The sequence below is a fragment of the Periplaneta americana genome, chromosome 15 (genome assembly GCF_040183065.1).
Source record: "Periplaneta americana isolate PAMFEO1 chromosome 15, P.americana_PAMFEO1_priV1, whole genome shotgun sequence".
NCBI classification, from domain to species: Eukaryota; Metazoa; Arthropoda; class Insecta; order Blattodea; family Blattidae; genus Periplaneta; species Periplaneta americana.
In genome coordinates, this window is record NC_091131.1 from 185,106,265 (window position 1) to 185,128,830 (window position 22,566).

Sequence of the window (22,566 nt, forward strand, 5' to 3'; positions counted from 1 at the left end):
GATAATATTTTGAAATCATGTTCATCCTCACGAGAAAGAACCCTTCCCAGTGCCATACAGTTGATTTGAAAACAAACACTCCCTCCCCCTGCAGCCAGAGGAAGCTACACCTATCCATGTGTAATGTGTATTTGATGCCAACTTAAAATGACTTGGAGCATGGCCTTCTATATGCCAAAGATAATGGCACACGGCCATGCCTATACACATTGTTGTGATAGACTGGAATGATAGAATGCCACTCAGCTGCTTAACATTAATGCAGATGAGAAAAATTGCTGCCTGGTTTGAATTTGGAAACAGTATCGCTCAAATTAAGCATTTACTCTGTAGACGAAGTGTTTCCAGATAGGTGGATCAGCCAAACAGGCTCAATCTGTTGGCCTCTGCGATCACCTGATTTAACTGCCCTGGACTTCTTTTTCTGGGGATTCATCAAGGATCTATCTTTGCGACTAAGCCACACACCGTTCCTGAATTAATGGAACGAATTGAACACACGATACAAATGGTTACGCATGACATGCTCACCAGAGTCCATGAAGAGTTGGTACGTCGCTTACATTTGTGCATTCAGTGAATGGAAGATAGTTTGAAAATTGTACACCATAATTTGTCAACAATTGAAATTGGTTTTACATTATGTGTTTTAATCAAGGTTTAAAACACTAACCATTCTTTCATTTAATAGCTCTGGCAGCGAGGGGAGAGGGTGTTTGTTTCCAAATCGACTGTACGGCACAGGGAAGGGTTTTTTCTCGTGAGGATGAATATCATTATAAAAAAATTATCCAAAATAATAAATTTTTCAATAGACTCGTTACTTATGAAAGACCCTGTACACTATTAAGTACATAAATAAGATACCGTCATTTCCCATAACTATAGTCCTGGAACACAACTATGGTCAATTCAAATTTTGTACTTCATAACATAGTACCTCGTTTATCTATATTTTTTTTCTATACTATAGTTTGAAGTCAAGTCACTGCAGCTATCTACAAACGGTCTGTGTTACTTCTACAATGTTCTTTGAATAGTTGTATCATGTACCATAGTTGTGTTCCTGGATCATAGTTATGGGAAATGACGGTACTTAATTTTGCTGTTTTTACACTTGTCCTACAATTTTTAATTCCATTTTTATGCAATAAATTACAGTAGAACTTGGTTATAACGACATCCAAGGGACCTTGAAAATTATGTTGTTATAAACGAGTGTCGTGGTAACCGAGATTCATATTATCAATCTAGTGAGGTGGAAAATGAAAAATAACAAACTTAATTAGACTTATTTTAGATTTATGTATTGACTTTTAAGCATACCATGAACACAATAAAATACATGTACAATTATAAATACAGTATTCTGTGTTAAAACAGTTTGTTCATTACTCACCAAACTACTTCACTTACAAGTGAAGTAATCAGTCATTTTACTCTGTTGTCTTCTACTTGTCCAGTACACACTTTCTAGGGCTAAATTACGTTCTATGTTCATAATTTCAGTTGCAATTTCACTGCTCCCTTCCCTAGTTTCATAGAACATGGTCATAATTCTAATGACTTCTAAAGTGTCACTCACTTCTTTTAGTGGCCATACTGCGTTAAAATGCGTGCACTTCGTGAAAACTTCCTATCAAAACCGATCTAATACCGCATGAATTCGGGCAGGTTACAATAGGATGGGGAATCCGCCTGCATTCCAGAGGTCTAAGATAGAAGGAGACTGTAAAGAATTTGTCAGGGTCAGATTTCAACAAAATATTTCTTAAAATACTTCGGTTCTCAGAAAATCTTATTCCAAACTGAGGTTGAAAATGACGTTATATATGCGAGGTAGACACATATGCGTTTGTCATATTAAGCAAGGTAGGAAAGCATATGTCTTATGGGGAATTAGTTGGGACCACAGAATATTTGACGTTATAGGCGAGGTGTCGCACAAAATGAGGTCGCTATAACCAAGTTCTACTGTACTTTTTTCATCAAGTGTATGGTATTGGCAATACTGAATCTTATGTTTGAATCTCTTTTCTTTTATGTTGATGTTTCGGGAAGTGGAAAGTTAGAGGGTGTAAGTGCATTTTCAGATGTTCCAAACAATTTGTCAGTGTGGTTAGATATTCAAAGCTAGTTGATGTTGCAAATATTCTATATTTCTCTTCTCTCAACATCTGTGAGTTTTTAAATAACTCTACACATAATTCTTCAATAGCATGTTGCTGTGCAGTTTCTCTTTATTTATACGTGCTTGTTGTTACCTTACTTAACCAGAAAAAAAAAATTATCTGAACAAGAAAGATGTATTTAGTAGTAAAATTTTTTGTTTATAAAGACAACATCAAATTAATTTGTATATTCAGGACTTTAAATTTCAATAAGATTACACATAAAATAAATTTAATAAAATGTAGAATAGAATTAAACGAAAATGTGAGCATGGAAAAGAATGTTGTAACTGTAATTGATATTGATTTACGTAATTAATATGTCAAGTATGTTTACATGTATGATGCAAGATGTATAAATAAGCAAATAACTTGCTGACAAGCATATAGCAGGAATTTAGACTGACCTACTGTACTCACTGAGAAATACCGATTCAGCTATTGCAGTGTGCTGGCTATATGTCAACAACTGCTAACCTGGATGCGGTGTGATGACACGGAATAATTAGTTAATAGGCATAAGTGAACCTATAATTAAACATAAATATGAAAGTTGTGGAATAAATTTAGATGTTTAAAGTATTAAAAAAAAATAAAATGTTCATGGTAGAAAATTGTGAAAAGGAGCAGTTTTAAAGTTTTAATAGTTATCACGATTGGTTTACACATGCACTAAAACTAGACATAAGTGCAAGTTTGAACAATTAATTACTGAGATTTGCGATGAATTAATTAGTTTAGGAAATTGTATATTTATTATGTATAACTACTTTTGTATATAGATTTTTTTTTTTTAATTATTAAGTTTGTACTTTTGTGAACTAATATCAATAAATATATCACTACCTTACTTAACATATTTCATATTAAAATTATGAAATTTGGGTCATTAGCAAAAGAACTGTTTGTTAGAAAATTGGAACACAACCACTGATTACACATAAAATAGCTTCATGTATAATTTTGTTTTGCAGTTTTGAGGCAACAGAGTGGCCCAATGGACATTATGTACACACCATAGCAGGCTACAAGGAGGAGCCATCTTGTTATCATTATTGGCTGCTGTATCAGGTCCCCACACTGCCTGAACCAGCCAGTCCTCCTGGAAATAATTTTGTCACGCCAGTCGGTAAGTTGCTCAGGTAATATATCTTGCACGTATTTAAAAATGGTAGTAGGAAGACCATATCGATTTCAGTTTTTAGGATTTTTAGGTTATGTTTTTGAACATTTGAAAGAAAACAAACCTGTTTCATTCATTATACAGTACATGCTCTGAGACCTGGCATGAATAAACTCTGTTCTTATAACTCTGTTCATAGACGTACATATCTTATTTTCTTTTTCACATCATTTTTGACACATCAGTGACGTGTAGTCCACCTAAGCAACCCAAGCATGGCTTGGGCAGCACTGATTGATTATAAGAATCACGATATCTACGTAAATCCATGATTAAACTTTCTGTTTATTTAAACATTAAGTCTTGAATCGTTTCTAAAAACATTTTATTAATTGTAAGTCGCGTGATGGGGCATATACAATGCACAAACTGCGTTTCCGAGCTGGCACCAGCGTGCCAGCAGTGCTAAATGCAGGTTAGCATGGAAGTTGCCATGACAATCCGTGTCATCATAATTTCTAGCCAATGAGGGACGCCTCACAAGGCTGTAGTAGATGCATATACCCCAAGCAGCCGGTAGCCTGCCTGGGCTGGCTGTGTGCGTGAAGTCGAATGAGTGTAAAACATACTGTTTCTCTTGCACTTGTTTGTACCGGTACTTTGTAGTTACATTGTGTACGTGTATATAAGTGCAATAAAAAGTTTTGATTATGTCTGGTGATAATAATAATTTAATTCAGCAACAAAACCTAATACAGTAATTTAACTAAAGCAATACGTGATCATGATGTTGGTATTGGACATATTTGTGCTTCTAACGCACTCGCGACATTTGGAACTGTGCATATTGAAACTGAGCTAAGTGACCAAACACAAAAAAGTATTATTCTACATAATGAAAAGGTAACACGCAATAGAGACATTCTGAAAAGGCTTATAAACGCCATTTCTTTACTTGCAAAACTGGAACTTTCACTTAGAGGAAACAGTAAGTCGAAAATGCCCAACAACCATGGTAATTATTTAGAACTCCTGGACTACACCGCCCAGTACAACCCTTTTCTAAAAATCACTTGGAGACATCTGCAGTATTCAAAGGTGTATCAAATCATATTCAAAGTGATTTAATTGAATCTATTGCCAATGCACTTCATAAGGAAATTAAACAGCAATTACAGAAATCTAATTTTTTTTGCCATATTAGCTGATGAGACAACTGACGCCTCGAATAAATCATAATTTTCTCTCGTTTATCGATATACAATTGAAGAAAGGGTGGTGGAGGGGTTTGTGTTCCTCCGTGATGTAAGTGAGGACAAAACAGTGGCAACACATTCTGATCTTATTTTTAAGACATATTCAAGACTTTTCAAACTGCAATAAGAAACTTGTCGCACAGAGGGAAGTGCAGTGATGGCCTCTTCATTACATGGCATCAAGCTAATATTAAGGCGTCTTTTCCACAAGCTCTCTTTGTTCACTGTTATGCACACTGTTTAAATTTAGCACTGTCCCAAAGTGCTTCAAGTATTCCTGAATGCCGTATTTTTTTTTGCTACTCTTTCTGGGCTTGCATTGTTTTTCTCCAAATCATCAAAGCGCACAAAATTTCTTGATGAATTTCTGGGTCGACGATTACCACATGTTCCCCCAACAAGATGGAATAACTCGTCACAACTTACCAAAACTTAATAGTATTTTTAATTTTAGGCAGTAGTTGCGTAGGCCTAATCTTATAGATTTTGTAAAAAAAAAAAATTGGTACCAAATACCAACGTATTTTTATAATTAGTAATGTTATAAGTATTTGAATCAAATATAAATAGTAAGAAGGAAAAGAAAACTTGACTACGCGGCTGGTTGGGTAATCTGTTGGGTCACCGCACATCACTGGCATTCATTCATAGTGTACTGCCCAAGGGCAAGTCTTTCACTGCAAACCCACCATTCTCCAGTCCTTCCTATTTTCTGCCTTCCTCTTTGTCTCCTCATATGATCCATATATCTTAATGTCGTCTGTCATCTGATATCTTCTTCTGCTTTGAACTCCTCCTGTCCACCATTCCTTCCAGTGCATCCTTCAGTAGGCAGTTTCTTCTCAACCAATGACCCAGCCAATTCCTTTTCCTCTTTCGGATCAGTTTCAGAATCCTTCTTTTTTCATCCACTCTTTCCAACACAACTTCGTTTCTTACTCTGTCTGTCCATTTTACATGCTCCATCCTTCTCCATATCCACATTTCAAATGCTTCTATTCGCTTCTCTTCACTTCGTCATAATGTCCATGTTTCTCCCCCCATACATGTTTCTGCTACACTCCACACAAAGCACTTCACTAGTCTCTTCCTTAGTTCTTTCTGCAGACATCCACAGAAGATGCTCCTTTTTTATTAAAAGCTTCCTTTGCCATTGTGATTCTCCTTTTGACTTTTAGCACATTTTACTTCTAAATATTTCTTCGCAATTAGGTCGTTACAACAGTTTCTCAACAGCAGTATCTTAAAGGCAATATATTTTGTCTATTTTCATTCCATTATGTCCTATGGAATAATATTTTGGGGAAATTCAGCGGATAGTATTTTTAGTGGGTTATTTTATGACGCTTTATCAACATCTTAGGTTATTTAGCATCTGAATGAGATGAAGGTGATAATGCCAGTGAAATGAGTCTGGGGTCCAGCACCGAAAGTTACCCAACATTTGCTCATATTGGGTTGAGGGAAAACCCCGAAAAAATCCTCGACCAGGTAACTTGCCCCAACTGGGAATCAAACCCAGGCCACCTGGTTTTGCAGCCAGACACGCTAACCGTTACTCCACAGGTGTGGACAGCAGATAGTAAAAATATATCCTATTCTTATTACAAAAAAAAGCAATTAGAATAGGTAATAGTTGGAGCAAAGGCTAGAGAATCATGTAGACCTTTTTTTTTTTTTAAATTAGAGATTCTGACCTTAACAAATCAGTATAATTATATGCTCTTTAATAAATTTCCTATTATGTAATAAAGAAAATTTTCCAACTAATCCAGCCATATATAGTATAAATACTCGCAGAAAGAATGATTTTCATACACCATTCTCAAATTTATCATGATACCAAAGGGGAATGTGTTACATGGCAGTAAAAATTTTCAATAGTCTGAAGACATTAAGAATCATAACCAAAACCCTGCATTATTTAAGGTATAACTAAAAAATTTCTCAATATCTCACATTTTTTATTCTGTAGATGAATTCTTGACATTTCACAGTACTGTGTAAATATTTTAATATTATTAAATGGTAAACATATTGCATTGTATAATATGTTATTGTTATTAAGGTATCGGTATTAATTTTGAATATATTTCAGATTAACATTTTTATGTCAAATATAAGAATTGGACATGTTCTTTATTCTATGCTGTAAAGCAACTGTAAGAATATTATGAAATGAATAAATCTGTCTTCTATAATACTGTATGTCAATTGGCGTGCTTGGACGCCTAGTTGTTATAAGTCAGAAATTATCGAAATTGAGGTTAGTAGTAGCATCACATTCTCCATATGGAGAGTTATTAATTTGAAGTACCAGTAAGTCCATATACATAAATCTACCAACAAAGTGCTTTAATAATTTTAACACAAAATTATTTTTTTCCTCTTATTTTGTGCCTAATGCAGTAAGTTAGGTACCATACTACCCCTGCTGCATTTTTACAGTCAGCTATGCTTTTGCTCCATCGTATTATTTCAGTGACAATAACGGGGATTGTTAGACCCCTACTAGAATTTTAAAATATAACAGTAGGAATCTTATCAAAGTCTAAGTGTTGAAACATAACCATGTTTGCCTAAGTTTCATATTTTCAGCTCACTAAATTGAGTCTCACTTGAAACATTGCGGAATCATTTCGAACATCACGATTATGTCCTCTTGCTGTCATTCTTCCTTTACTTGTTGCCAGTGGCAGCTCGTGATCAGTTTTGTTGGTGGGGCCGGATATTTCACATATTTTGCGGTATATGTTAAATAATGCTCCAAGATTTTTTATTTAACTTTAGTTAATTGTTTCTGTTTAAAAATTAGTTCAGCACAATACAACTAAAACTACCAGCTACATAGTAATACAAATTCAACATTAAAGTCATCAATTTGCAGAATTATTTATAAAGAAGATGTGCTCGTCTGTCCTGGTTGGCAAAATTTTTGATGACCCTGTTTTTTGAAGTTCGGAATTTAATGTAGATGCTCCTTATGAATAGGACAGAAAGTCAACGAATTCAGCCTATCTTGACCCATGGTGTTTCTGAAAAATGTTTTTATTCTGTTTAATGTGCTGATACTCTGTTTTGATTCAGCTGTTGAAACAGATGTTGTTATTGCGATTCGTAGGGTTTGCCCACTTCAAGGAGTAATCCATAAAAAACTGAACAAATCCCACACAGAGGAAATGTTTTTAAATATATCTTTTCAATAAATCACTGATAATTCATTAATAAATTTTTCTTTCGAAATTAAAGGATTGTAATTTTTTATGAAAATATTAGCCAGGTCGTTCGAAACTTATTTCTGTATGAAGCAAATTTCTTTGGATTAAGGATATTAAAGCTGTCAAACATATGTGACTGCACGAAACATCCATTGAATTGGTTGAGAATGATATTGCATACTTCTTTGGCATCTGCTGGCTGGTTTACTTGCCTACTGAGTTTCAGCCTTTTTCTTGGAGGAAACGAACATTCTTCTTCATCATCGACATTTATTTTATATCTGTTAGTGTTCTCTCTTATTTCCATTGTAACCCACTCAAAATGTTGTAAGAAATTTATAAAAAACGAAAATTCATTATTATTTAACAAATTTTTAGACCAAAAGCTTCTCTCACTGTTATATCATTCCATTCGAGTCATTTCCCTCTTCACTCCTTTCAAAGCATTTCAATAGTTCTGCTTTATTTTCCTTCATTCAAAAAATGTACTTCAAACACGGTTGCATGTGAGAAGCAGTGTATGTTGTGTCAATGAGTGTGAAGAAGCAGCTATTGTAAGATCTCTGTATTGTGGAAGATGCTGTGTCCTGAACATTTCTTGGTGAACCCCATTATCATGTGTGAACACAACAGGTGAATTTATCCTAAATATTATCCATTTCGTCTTAAATGCAGATGTGAACATGTTCCACTTCTAGATTTCTAACAGTGATGGAAGAAAGTAGTTTCCTCGCCTCTTTTGCTTTCTGCAAGTAAGTTATGAGCAAGCTGCGCGCAAGAACGACATACAATCCAGATTAAAAAAATTACTGTATTTTCACAAATATACAATTCCAAAGCGTGAGACCTTCGCCATCGTTTTCAGGAACCTTAAATCAGTCTACATTATTAGCCAAATCCATCGTGCCTGACTGAAAACCTTCCCTTGTGAGTAGTTGATACAGTGTCGTTAAATAATCAACAAAAACCTCTACTATTATGTAGATGCACACCAGTAAAAGATACTTGCTTTAAATTATTTTGATGTATAAATAAAGTGGCTGATCAAACATAAAGTTGAAGTACTGTTAACAGCTTTTTCCTGCAACTTAAAAATATCTTGGGCACCTGCATTATTACCTATTACCTCAAAGTAAATTACCATAATTTAAATGCGTATGAAACAAGCTAAAATATGTATTTAAAAGAGGATTGGCAAGAATTAACTGTTTCAACCTTTGTAATAAAAAAATAATCTTGGATAACCATTTACGTAGTTCTCGGGTATGATAATGATATTTGTCAGCCAACTTTACACTTCGAACTTATGGTGGACCTTTACATTTCTGCTTTTTGATGCACCAATCCTTTAGTAGAAATAGTAATAGATAGTAATAGATGTATTTCTACTACCAGAGTTAAGGCCATAAAGCCTTCTCTTCCACTCAACCAGTATTAGAACAATAGCAATACAATGGTGGAAATACAGGAACAATATACAATTAATAATAATAATAATAATAGTAACAAAAAAAACAAGTTTAGTTACATGTAATCCTAAAAATCAAAGAAATTATAGCAATGTGAATCGAATTGTTAAAATAATAAAGAAAATTTATATGTTAAAAATAAAAATTATATTTTAGGAAAGCTCACAGTCTAAGCAGTCTATTTCACAACTGGATTTTGAAAGTAGTAAATGTCTGACAGCTCCTTAAAGTATGAGGTATGAACGTCCAGTGACGAGAAATTGAAAGGGTGAATGATGAAGAGTATCGGGAAGTGTTAAGATGCAGTATACTCAATGTGCCAATGATCTGAGATCGAGTATTTAGGTTATGGTTCGAGCATAAATACACAAGACGAGACGATAGATAACTTGGGGCTGAGGTGCACAGAATTTCAAATAGAAGAGAAAGACAGTGTAAAGTTCTGCAATCGTTGAGGCTGGAGCCAAGATAAGGATTCGAAAAATAGTGAAACATAATCGTATCGTAATATATACCACCCTTTTATGTTAATATATTCCTTCGTCGAGCATTCTTAATTTACTTTCTATTCTTTTGTTTTAACTGAATTGCTATCTATCCTTCCCTATCTATCCTCTTCTATTCTCTCTCATACTTAGACAGACTCCCTTCCATTTCTGCTTTTCTGTTTAATATTGCATATTCCTTTCCTTAATAATTTGCATTATTTATTTATTTTATTTTATTTTATTTTATTTTATTTATTTACTTTTTTCATTCTCTATTCTCAGATCTACCTACTCTTAATCATTCTTTTCCATCTACTTTGTCCTAAAATATTTTTCTACATTTCCATTATCTCTCTGTTTTACAACACTTACATCACTTATTATTTCCCTCTTATTCTATCCTCTATTTATTTACATATTTACCTCTTTCTCTCCGCTTCACTCCTAAATTTTCTTTTATTGCCTCTTTCTGTAAATTTATATGTATAATACTCCTACACTTATAATACCCCGGATACTACTCCCAACCCAAAATATTGAATCACATGAAATATCTAATTCACTTAATTACACTTCCAATTACTCCCTCTTCCACTTCTCATTTGTTCAGATGTTCTTTCACTTTATTTCTCCATTGTTTGTTTGTTTATGTTACACTATCTTCTTACACTTAGCACTTTCTTCTTCATTCTTATTCTGTCACTTTTGCCATCCCTGACTTTCTTGCACTCACTTTTAGCACTCTTCTTCCTAGCTAATTCCATCCTCCTCACTATTCTGTCCTCTATTTTGCCATTTAATAACCTCTCAAAAGCCCTAACTATTCTGTCCTCACAATCACTAATAGCTGGCAGTTTCTTCATTCCTTTGCTCATTCTTATCATGTCTTCTCTTTCATTTCTTCCATTAGACTTTTCTGTGCTTCTGACCTCACCCACTTCCATCTGTTTCCATAATCCTTTGTTAGCAGTATCTTCTATCTGCCTCACGTTTTGTTTTTCTTCTTGGTTTATTCTGTTCAGCTGTTTCGTTTTTGTAGTCGGACTCAGATACCAGCCTTATACATCTCTCATTTCACTGTTGTTAAAAGGGTATGATATTTCCATGTTAGAAGCCTAGTTTCCATCTAGAAACCTAGTAACCTTACAGCCGCTTCAGATTCAATGTCACTCCTAATGCTAAAACCTGTATTTCCATAGAAGTGTGCTACTCATATCAAAATCACCATTAACAACTTTCTAAACAGTTGTGCCTTTTGCTAAGATAATAATTTTCCCTGGAATTTAGCTGGTAAATCATTGACATCAACAATAAAAAGAAATGCACACAAAATTGAGCCTTGAGCAACTTCAACATTAACAGTAGACCTATACTGGGAAGGTATTTTCCCCTCAAATTCAACAACTTACTTGCAGTGTAGGCTTTCACGGCCGGAGTCTATAGATGTAGATTCATTTTCCGGGCTGAGAGGCCGTGGTCTATTAGTTGGTTTTATACCAGACATTTCGTCTGCAACTGCGGCAGACATCTTCAGTGGAGTGGTATCCAAGGTCGCAAGACTCTTCTCGGCATACCTGAGGCAACTGATCCTGTGTCTGGTTGTGCGGGCATATTTATAGTGCGGCTCGCGGGCCGAGGCCTGTTGTCGCTGCAGTCTGCGCCGCTTTGTTCGCTGCTCCCGTTCTGGGTTCCGTCCTTTTGTTGTAGTGGCTTCTTATCTGTTCTGTTTAGGACCGGGTACCAACACTTGTTTAGCTTGATGCCTTCTTCCTTGCGATTAAAGTTGTTGTTATGTTTATGTATTTCGATCGCTTCTCTATGTAGACGGGGGAAGAAGTGCGTCGTCGTGCTCAAGATGTCCGTGTCCTTGAATCTTATGTTGCGATCGCCCTCTTGATAGGCATGTGCTGCCACTGCCGATTTGTCGATCTGTCCTAGGCGGCAATTCCTATTATGTTCTGTCAGTCTCGGTACTACACAGCGGAGCGTCAGGACGAGACTGACAGAACATAGTAGGAATTGCCGCCTAGGACAGATCGACAAATCGGCAGTGGCAGCACATGCCTATCAAGAGGGCGATCACAACATAAGATTCAAGGACACGGACATCTTGAGCACGACGACGCACTTCTTCCCCTGTCTACATAGAGAAGCGATCGAAATACATAAACATAACAACAACTTTAATCGCAAGGAAGAAGGCGTAAAGCTAAACAAGTGTTAGTACCCGGTCCTAAACAGAACAGATAAGAAGCCACTACAACAAAAGGACGGAACCCAGAACGGGAGCAGCGAACAAAGCGGCGCGGACCGCAGCGACAACAGGCCTCGGCCCGCGAGCCGCACTATAAATACGCCCGCACAACCAGGCACAGGATCAGTTGCCTCAGGTACGCCGAGAAGAGTCTTGCGACCTCAGATACCACTCCACTGAAGATGTCTGCCGCAGTTGCAGACGAAACGTCTGGTATAAAACCAACTAATAGACCACGGCCTCTCAGCCGGAAAATGAATCTACATCAACAACTTACTGCCTATTCGTAAGATAGCAAACATTCTATTAAGGAAATCTCGTTTTCTTTATACCATAAAATTTAAGTTTCTTCAGCAATATGCTATATCATGAGTAGAGACAGTCAAAATTCTTGAATAAAAGGAGCTAAAATTTTTGGTTAAAAAGGATAAAAATTCTTGAGTGAAAACGAAAATTTCTTGAGTAACCTGAAATTTTCACCATGTTTTATTAAATTATTATGCTGCTTAAGATAATTGACAATTATAATTATATATTCAAAGTTTTACGTTGACAACAATTCTAAGATATTTAACATTATTTAACATTCAAAGTTGTACGAAGACAACAGTTTTAAGTTTTTCATTGTAAGGTTTGTTCTTCTATTTGTTAGCACACACGAGAACTGTGGGAAAAAAAAAAAAAAAAAAAAAAAAAAAAAAAAAAAAACGTTCACAGTCAACATTAGAAACTGGAACCCATATAGCTTGGAGTGCTCCATCCACAAAATCACTGTGATCTTCACGTAACGACAGCAAACCTTCTCGCACTGAAAGTTCAGGACTATTTTTCAAATAGAACTTCTAAAATTTCCAAATTTAGATAATGTATTTATTAATTGCTGAAATTCGCTTCTTTTTGCGAATAATGACAGAAAATGTGCTAAATTCGCGATTCATAGGATTTTTACGATTTTTCGCTAGTTGAAACATGTAATTATGTGATATTTTTTTGTGTGAATCATGTTTTAAACTATGTTTATTTGTTTTTTTAGGTTTTCGCGATTTTGAGAGTCACGAATTTTGACTGTCTCTAATCATGAGGCAAGTGATCAAATGTCTTACACAAATCACATAAACAAGTCAGCGAATTCTGTTTTAATTCAAGGATACCGGTATTGAAAACCTATAAAACATTTTCTATCATTAAGGCAGTTGATTTATCATGCCTAAATCTGCCTAAAACCACAGTATTGCTCATGAGGCAAATTATTTTCTTCAAAATGTGTAAATACTGTCTATTCATGACATCCACTAATACTTTTGATAATTGTTCAAATTATACTTAAGTAAATAAGGATATTATAATGTATCGGGTACCCGTATACTCAGATACAGTAGTAATGTGATGACTTCAAAACTGTTACAATTCAATTCTGTTACAGTAAATTTGCCAGTACAGTAATTAACTGAAGTGTATAAAATATTTTAATTGTTTATTAAAGTTTGAATTGAAATTCTAACCAAAATTATTTGCAGACATACTGCTGCAAAATTCTTCATAAATGTGTTCGAAATAACATAAAAACAAGTTTTAATCAGCGAAAAGTTGAATGTTCAATGTAACAAATTGCCTACATTAGATAGAACTGAAGAAACGTAAGAACATCCTGATTTCTTCAGAGTTTGTACGACAAGATTCTGTGAGAAGTGATGGAGTATATTTTGAAAAGCAATATGGCTTTAACCCTACATTTAGCATCGGTATTACACTGTGGAAACATGCTTACGTATAGTTTATTTTGACAAATTAGATTTTGTTATTAGAAAACTGACCATATTTGACAGTATGAAAAATTGAAATTACTTCAGACTTCGTTAATAATGATATTGCTTCCTTATCACTCAATGTTTTGTTTTGTGAATGCGTTCTTCTTCTTCTTCTGCCTGACAAGTGTTAGGCCACAAGGTCTGTTACGGTCTCACATAAAATTTTCATGCCATCTCTTAGCAGGACGACTCACAGATCTTTGGCCATGTGGTACATAATCATAAATTGCCTTTGTGAATCTATCATTCTTTCCAAATGATATTTCCAATTAGACTGATATTGAACAATGTAATCTAGATCTGGTTGAGTTTTTAGTTCCTTTAAAATTTCACAATTTTTTTTTTCAGATCCCATTTAGTATAGCCCGCTGTTCTTTGCATGAATCACATTTCACAAGCTGTTATTCTGCTTTTATCTGCTCTTATCTGCTTTCCTCAGTGTCCATGCTTCGCTGCCATAGCTGAGCATCGTTCGTGCCAATGTGTTGTAGAGACGTATGCGGGTGTGTTTCTGAACCAAGGATGGTTTCATCACACTATTTATAATGCCCATAGCTCTTGTGTATTTATTAATTTTCTGTGATATGTCCAATTCTTCAAAAATGGAAAGAATGTAACCTAAATATGGGAAACTATTACATCTTTCTAATATTTTATTATCGAGACAAATTTTACTTTGTATTGGGTATTTCCCACAGAATGCAATAATTTTTGTTTTATCTGTTGAAATTTCCATATTGTATGTGGCTGCTACTTGCTGCAAATTATATATTGACCTTTGGAGGTCGTCTTCTGAAAGTGCTAATAATACCAAATCATCTGCAAAGAGAATTGAATCCAATTTAAGGTGTCTGTTAATTTGTGAAATTCCATTATTGTATTCTATCGTATCATAACGAAATGAGTAAACAGCTACAATAATAGACAATTTTATGCAATAATCGATTGTTGACATTCTTCCTGGCAGTATTTCGCCAATAGTTATTAGTCGAATTACTCTGTCTGTTTGCATTCTGCAAAATGATTTACTCGATACAAGAAAGAGTGGAAATTGTGGAAGCTTATGTGAGAACATGTTCGGTTAAGGAAACCTACGAAATTTTCAGGGACAAGTTTTCTGGATAGAGGACAACCGGCAATGAGAGCAATAGAGTGTTTGGTTAAAGAGTGGCTATAGGATCTGTTCAAAATATGAAAAGAGAAAGTGTTACTTCAGTTCGCATACCAGAAATTATTGAGGGCATCTGCCAGAGGATTATTGCATAAAATTGTCCATTGTTGTAATTTACTCATTTCATTATGATACGATAGAATACGATAATAGAATCTGAAGCAGTCAAAATATCGCATTTACATTCAAATGGGAGGCAGGCTACTTTTATCTGTGCGGCACTGTACATTTTGCTGTATAATCATCACTAGAGACCGGATTCTTATGTAATTCAGGATCGTTTTTGCAAAACTTGCTAACTGAAAAAACTAAATTTTACAGGAGAGACAAAACACTATAATAAGCAAATTTTGCTGTATGTCTAAATTATAGCAGAAAGCAAGGTTTGAAAAAACGATCACACTTTGACATACTACAATGAAGAGAAATAACTCATTTTTACTAAGACGCTTTGAACATCATGTAGAGGCCTACCTTATGTTAACGAATCCATCAAAATCTCAATTTTGCAGTTAGCAAGTTTTGCAAAAACGGTCCTCAATTACATATTGCATTCCTTTACTTGTAGACTACTGAAAATGACGAATGTTGGCGATTTGTGGTTCTGATATACCGGTAGTTATAGTTGAGTTTCATTTTACATATTTTTACATATTCTTAGTAATATTACATATTTTACATATAATGCAAAGAATGTAACATTTTTATACATATCTAGGCAATTATTGAGTTTTTAATTTTTTATTAAATTCTTTTTATTTTTCAGAGTAAATTATTGATTTTTTTTTTCATATACCGGTATACTTGGACATCTTAACGCCCCTGTCCCATTACTCCGACTGGAAGGCCGCTTTTTGTTTTCACTATAGTACACGATGCTGGCAAAGAGGGAGAGCTCGGGAACTGACGTCGTTATGTTTTGTTCACAACTATAGAAAATACTTCAATTTCTAAAGCTGGCTTAAGACAATAGTTCTTTTATAAATAAAAAAACAAACATAAAACTAGGGATTCCAACTCTTTGTCTGTAAAACATAATAATTCGGAGTGCCTGAACTCTATACATTTGCCATAATGCTTTCTCAGAATCTGTGATGGTCAGGTAAATCAAAATACCATTTTGTGTGTCAAAGAAAAATATTTTTCTAGGAAATCTTAAGGCACAAGAAAAAAAAGCATAAATTGTGGTAGTGACAAGTTGTATTTGCAAACTATACAATGAGGTGGAAATGGCAAGTCACTTTCCAGGCTATATCCTCCCACTTCAACTGACCAGTTAAATTGTGACAACAGTTTTGTGAATTTAAATAGTGACTTTAAATTACATATTTTATTGATACTACATATTTAATTATATATTTCCCCGATATTTACTACATTATTATGTACATATTTCGTACTTTCATATTACATAAAAATCCGGGGCCTAATCATCACACTTGAAAATTCGGTTGTGAAATTGTTTTTCTTTCTCCTAGTCTTTATTAAAGCAACGTTTTTTTTTTTTTTTTTTTGGAGTTACTATACTCTTTATAACTGTATATTTTTTTAACTTCACAGTTATCACTTTTCTTTTAAAAGAAGCATATTAATGTAGAGCCTGATTGTAAACTTGTGGCAACTGCGTGAAAGACGAATTGGCAACCACTTACATGGACTCACCAAGAGTCTTGTTGGGGGGTGTTTGAACAGTGTGCTCTATGAGTAAGTAATCGCTCACATACAGAACCCCCACTCCGAAGCCTTAGAAAGAAGCTCGCGCATGTTGGTGCCATGAGATTGCGATCGGGCTCTAGCTAGTTCAAGGTTTCATTTGAACAGTTATTTTTCAAAATTATGTATAGAGTCGGGAATCTGAGGACACCCTTTAACTTCGGAGACAGAAGGAAAAATGTAAAATCTTTGAGTCGTCATGAAGGAATAGGTGTAGATGCTAACCTTTGCTGGTAATTTTGTATTGTGGCCGCCATTTTAGAGCAAAGTCCATATTTTAAATGGGAAGAGGGTCATGTGCATATCAAATGAGTAGGGCTAGGATTTTAATGACCTATAAATCATAAAAAAATATCCTAAAAACAATGCATTTATGACGTAAAAATCTTTAAAAAATGCCCTAAAAATTGTTCTTACATAATTGGCTTAGCAGGAAAAGAGATTTTGTACTACTTAATATTTAGACTAGTAATTAAATTAAATTCTACGAGTAGTACCAGTATTTAAGTTTATTTAATTTTACATAATTTTTTCTAAGTGGTACACTTTAATTAATTATTTTACCTGATGTAATTTCCATGTACCTCACCACAAGGCCACTCTTATCCGAAATTAGCAGGTATAGAGGAGTCTATATTGAAGGGGTGATTGGAGTGTACTATGTTAAAATGGCAATATTTGTGTAGAAAAACGATTAAAATATTATTCAAAATAATGGGTATTAACCATCGGCGTAGCTTGGTCGGTTAAGGCTCTTGCCTGCCGATCTGGAGTTGCACTCAGCCGCGGGTTCGACTCCCGCTTGGGCTGATTATCTCATTGGGTTTTTTCCGAAGTTTTTCCCAATTGTAAGACAAATGTCAGGTAATCTATGGCGAATCCTCGGCAAATATCATATCACTATCACCAATTCCATCGACGCTAAATAACCTCGTAGTTGATACAGCGTCGTTAAATGACTAAGTAAAAAAATAATGACTATTAATGAACAAAATATGTAGACAAATACCAAAGGAAATAAATATTATTTTATATTAATAATGGGGATTTATGGCCAAAATTAAATGAAAATTTCTAAAAATGTCCGAATTAAAAAAAAGATGCTCTTATGAATTGAAACAACCAAAAAATGCAAAAACATGCCCTAACAAATATGTCTTAAAACACTCAGTTTATTACATAACATATAAATACTAAAGCAGCTATGTTTCTGGCTTATTAGAAAAAAGATGCAATTTCATCAAAATCCCAGCCCTACAAATGAGACTAAAATGGAATTCATTGCTGTAATCCGATTTGACATATTAAGTTATGTGCTATGATACCACAGCTGCTTTCCCCAACATCAGAATCACTTCACTCCTCTTCTCTTTTGTCAATGTCATCTCCAGTTTCCTGAAACTACTTACTACTGCTTATGGCTTTTAGAGAATCCAGAGGTTCATTGCTGCCTTCACATGCCATCGGTCCCTATCCTGAGCAAGATTAATCCAGTCCCTACCATCATATTCCATCTCCGTCAAGTCTACTTTAATATTATCCTCCCATCTACATCCCGGCCTCCCCAAAGATCTTTTCCCCCTCCAGCCTCCCAACTAACACTCTATATGTATTTCTGGATTCGTCCGTATGTGCTACATGCCCTGCCCATCTCAAACGTCTGGATTTAATGTTCCTAATTATGTCAGGTGAAGAATACATTGCGTGCAGTTCTGTGTCGTGTAACTTTCTCCATTCTCCTGTAACTTCATTCCTCTTAACCCAAAATGTTTCCTAAGCACCTTATTCTCAAACAGCCTTATCCTTTGCTCCTCTCTCAAAGTGAGAGTCCGAGTTTCACAACCATACAGAACAACCAGTAATATAACTGTTTTATAAATTCTAACTTTTCGTTTTTGAGAGCAGACTGGATGACAAAAACTTCTCAACCGAATAATAACAGGTATTTCCCATATTTATTCTAAATTTTATTTCCTCCTGAGTGTCATTTATATTTGTTACTCTTACTCGAAAATATTTGAATTTTTCCACCTCTTCGAAGGATAAATTTCCTATTTTTATATTTCCATTTCGTACTGTGTTCTGAAACATAACCAGTAATTTCAAATTTCTGTGTTAATTACTTTTGAACACATATGTCAAATCTGATTACGGCTATGAATTCCTGAGAAAATTTTGGCCTTATTTGATATGCCACATGACAGCCTTAAAATTAAAAAAATGTCACATTTCTCTAAGATGGTGGCCATGTTCCGGAAATACCCAGCAGAGGTTGGCTCTGTCATCCATCCTTTCGTGAGCTGGTCAGATCTTTAATTTTTCCTTCCATCTTCGAAATAGAATGGTGTCTTGGAACTTTTTACTTACCCAGTATAATCATATAGATGAAATTGTTTTAATCAAGTTATGAAAACTCTGCTTCTGCTTTTGTCTTATAACTCAGAATTGTTTTATTAGCTATAGATAACAAAATTGGCATTTCCAAGTTAGAAAGGCCGTCTCTGTCCATAAGTACAAGAATAGTGGAGATGAATACCAATATGTAATCAGACGCACATGTAATTCTCAGTGATGTCACGTCACACAGGACTATATTAGGAGATAGAATCACAGTGGTGATTTGCCGAACACTATGTGAATCATACTGTAAATGAAGTAAAAATGAATTAATGATTACCAGGGGGTGAAACTGAGAGGAGTTTCCGGTAGCAAGACTGTGCAGGCTGTTGTTTTGTTGCCCGATCGCCAGAAGCAGTAAACATAAATTTTCTGATTGGATGCTAATGGGAAACACCATTGTATACGAGATATAGCTCGTAGGCAACACAGAACAACAAAATAGCAGCTATATTTATTTTGAAACGAGAGCCTGATGACTGTTTTATAAGTTGTTTGTATGTATATGTTATTTAATTTTAAAAATATGTGAAAATTTCATCACAACAATTATTTCATTTTATTTAAAAATATTTAAGAAATATTTTATATATACTTCTTTTTTTACATTTTTACTTATTATCTTAATTAAATAATGAACACATAAAAATAATAACATTCATCTTTAACAGTCTTTTTCCTAATAATGGGACATCAGGAGCAGGGTATTATATTTCAAAATATCAAGAAAATTATTTCATACCATGTTCATCCTCCTCCAGTCTTGACACTGAATTGCTAGCTATTGATGCTGCTCTTCAGTGTGTTACTCAAATTTCTGAAAAATCTATTTGCATACTTACCGACTCCAAGGGGGCTATATTTAATATAGGTAATTAAATATGTACCAAACCTATATGCACATAGAATTATTCCAATTCAGAAACAACTAAGTAAACTAAAAGAACTCCAAAAAGAAATAACATTTCACTGGATACCTAGTCATTGTGGTATACCTGGAAACGAGAAAGTCGATAATATTGCAAAACAGGCAACATATTTGCAACCAAGACCTCTTCAAGTGATATCTCTATCCACTGCTTTTGCTTCAGTAAAGTCTCATTTTACAAACCTATGGATCAACAATTGGCTCTCTTCTGACAAAGGAAAAATGTTACAGTCTGTACAAAAGAAACCAAATTACCTGGAAATTTACAAAAACTTGCCCAGACATGTTCAAACATTTTTAACAAGATCCAGAACAGGTCACATTGTCACACAAATATACCTATACCGATTTCACCTTCCTGATACTCCTACTTGCCTGTAGTGTAATAATCATGATGAAGATCTGGAACACATTTTTCTATACTGTCCATCCATAAACCACAAAAGAAGTAAATTAAAATCATCAGTACCAGTTGCAGAAGAGACAGCCCTTCAGTATATATTGACTACTCCCCAACTCTGGCTACTAGCAACAGGCATCTATAATGAACACCGATCAAAATACCCCTCTTTTCTCGTGAAAAACAACAACTGAATAGATTACAGTGGACTTTATGTTGTCAGCAAACAGCTGGATGCATTAAGAAGATTGATTTAACAGTCTTTATAATTTGATCAACAAAACAACCAATATCGCTTTCAAATTTTCAAATGTTAAGCTTCACAGCCAGACCAGACCCCAGGAGCACACTATTTGTTCTCTGCCTCCCTGTCGTAACATGCACCATGCACTTCTATTATTTTGTTGTTCTGTGATGATTACTATATACTACATCATACTTAGAATAGACTTGCTGCAGCGATAGCAACTGAAGGAGAATTCATTTGAGTTTTGCTGTTCTGAACCTCGACATGTATTGTTTTAAAATTCAGAATCAAATAATGCAAACATGTAGTAATAACAAGTGAACAAAAACGTTGACTATGAGATTACGAAATTAATTCACTCCTTAGAAAAATCACAACGAATTACGTTGTTGGAACATTATGGCTAATTCTTTCAGGTTAGGTGAAATTAAAGTCGACACCCTAACACATTTACTTTTTTAATTTTGTAACAGGAAAATGTAAAAACTGCAAAATATAAGAAATTTACTACATAAGAACAGAGTGAAGAGACTGCTTTTTTATTGTTCCCATTTGTTCTAGAAAACTAATAATGATTGTGGAAATTACATGCTGTAAGCCTATCTGTGGGAGAGAATGAAGATTCTGTTAATGTTCTTAAAACAGAATTCTAAGATTACAACGAAGGTATTACAGTCTGAAGGTGACCATGCATCCCAATTTTTCCGGAACAGTCCCAAATTAGATCCTATGTCCAAGATTTTTTTTATAATATGTCGGGACTCCTATTTATTCCGAATTTTGCCAAGATGTCATTATTTATCCCAGTTTAGATTTGTTTTTAAGAGATGTGAACTGTAAAGTTGGCAAACATTCAGTTGCCACTACCAGTATTGGTAGTAGGCCTATATCCACAGAACAACAAAATAATAGAAGTGCTCGGCACATGTTACAACAGGGAAGCAGAGAACAAATGGTGCGCTCCTGGTGATCTGCTGTGAAAATTTGAACAGGATATTGGTTGTTTTGTTGATCAAATTATAATGATTGTTAAAGATGAATGTTATTATTTTTGTGTGTTTATATTATTTATTTAAGATAATAAGTAAAAATTTCAACAGAACAAGTATAAATAAAATATTAGTTGTTCTGATGAAATTTTCACTTATTTTCTTAATTGAATAACATAAATATACAAACGACTCGTAAAATAGTCATCAGGCTCTCGTCTCAAAAGAAATATAGCTGCTCTTTTGTTGTTCTGTGTGGCTCTCTGTTGCCTACGTGATATATCTCGTATACAATGAAGTTTCCCACTAGCATCAAATCAAAAAATTACATTGAAAAGTTTACTGCTTCTGGTGATCAGGCAACAAAACAATGGCCTGCACAGTCTTGCTACCGGAAATTCCTCTCTCAGTTTCACCCCCCTGCCTATATCTCATTTGCTTCAAAATTGAATTGAATGTGGGCGGTAGCTAATGAAAGGAGCTGACAGTGCCAATATTACAATGCACTGTGTTTGGACTGGGAGAGAATAAATAAAAATAAATATTACGGTAAAGTAAGCTTATATAGTTGCTGAAGACGCACATCAAAAACAAAAGACTTTTAAGTTACTATGATATAGTAAACCTTTACAGTTGCTAAAGACGCACATAAAAAATAAACATATAACAAAGCAATCTACTGCCCATGTCTCACATCCTGAACCGAGAGCTCCCTAGTGCTTATAACCACGCCTCTTAGATCTGCTCGGACCAGCACAGCAGCTGCAGCATGAGGCATGGCAGCATATTACATGTTCTGAAAACATTATCCTATGCCAGTGTAGGGGTTTTTACTCTTTATAATACTGGATACTCTAATCGTGGTTACCACTAGCGCTATTATCTCTGATGACGATTTCCTAAAATGTATGTAGACACTTGGCCACTCTTCGTT

The 22,566-nt window shown here is 34.7% G+C and overlaps 1 protein-coding gene across 6 annotated transcripts in view; it reads left to right on the forward strand.

The window, feature by feature from the left end:
- The window catches only part of LOC138715578 (uncharacterized), a 103,205-nt gene that overhangs the window by 77,551 nt on the left and 3,088 nt on the right, over positions 1 to 22,566 (forward strand). For 4 of the 6 annotated variants that reach the window (XM_069848649.1, XM_069848648.1, XM_069848652.1 and 1 more), the window contains exon 8: positions 3,146 to 3,313. In XM_069848649.1, coding sequence (XP_069704750.1) covers positions 3,146 to 3,313 — 168 coding nt within the window. The remainder of the gene's footprint in view (positions 1 to 3,145; positions 3,314 to 22,566) is intronic. The other 2 variants (XM_069848653.1, XM_069848651.1) reach the window with 1 other exon arrangement.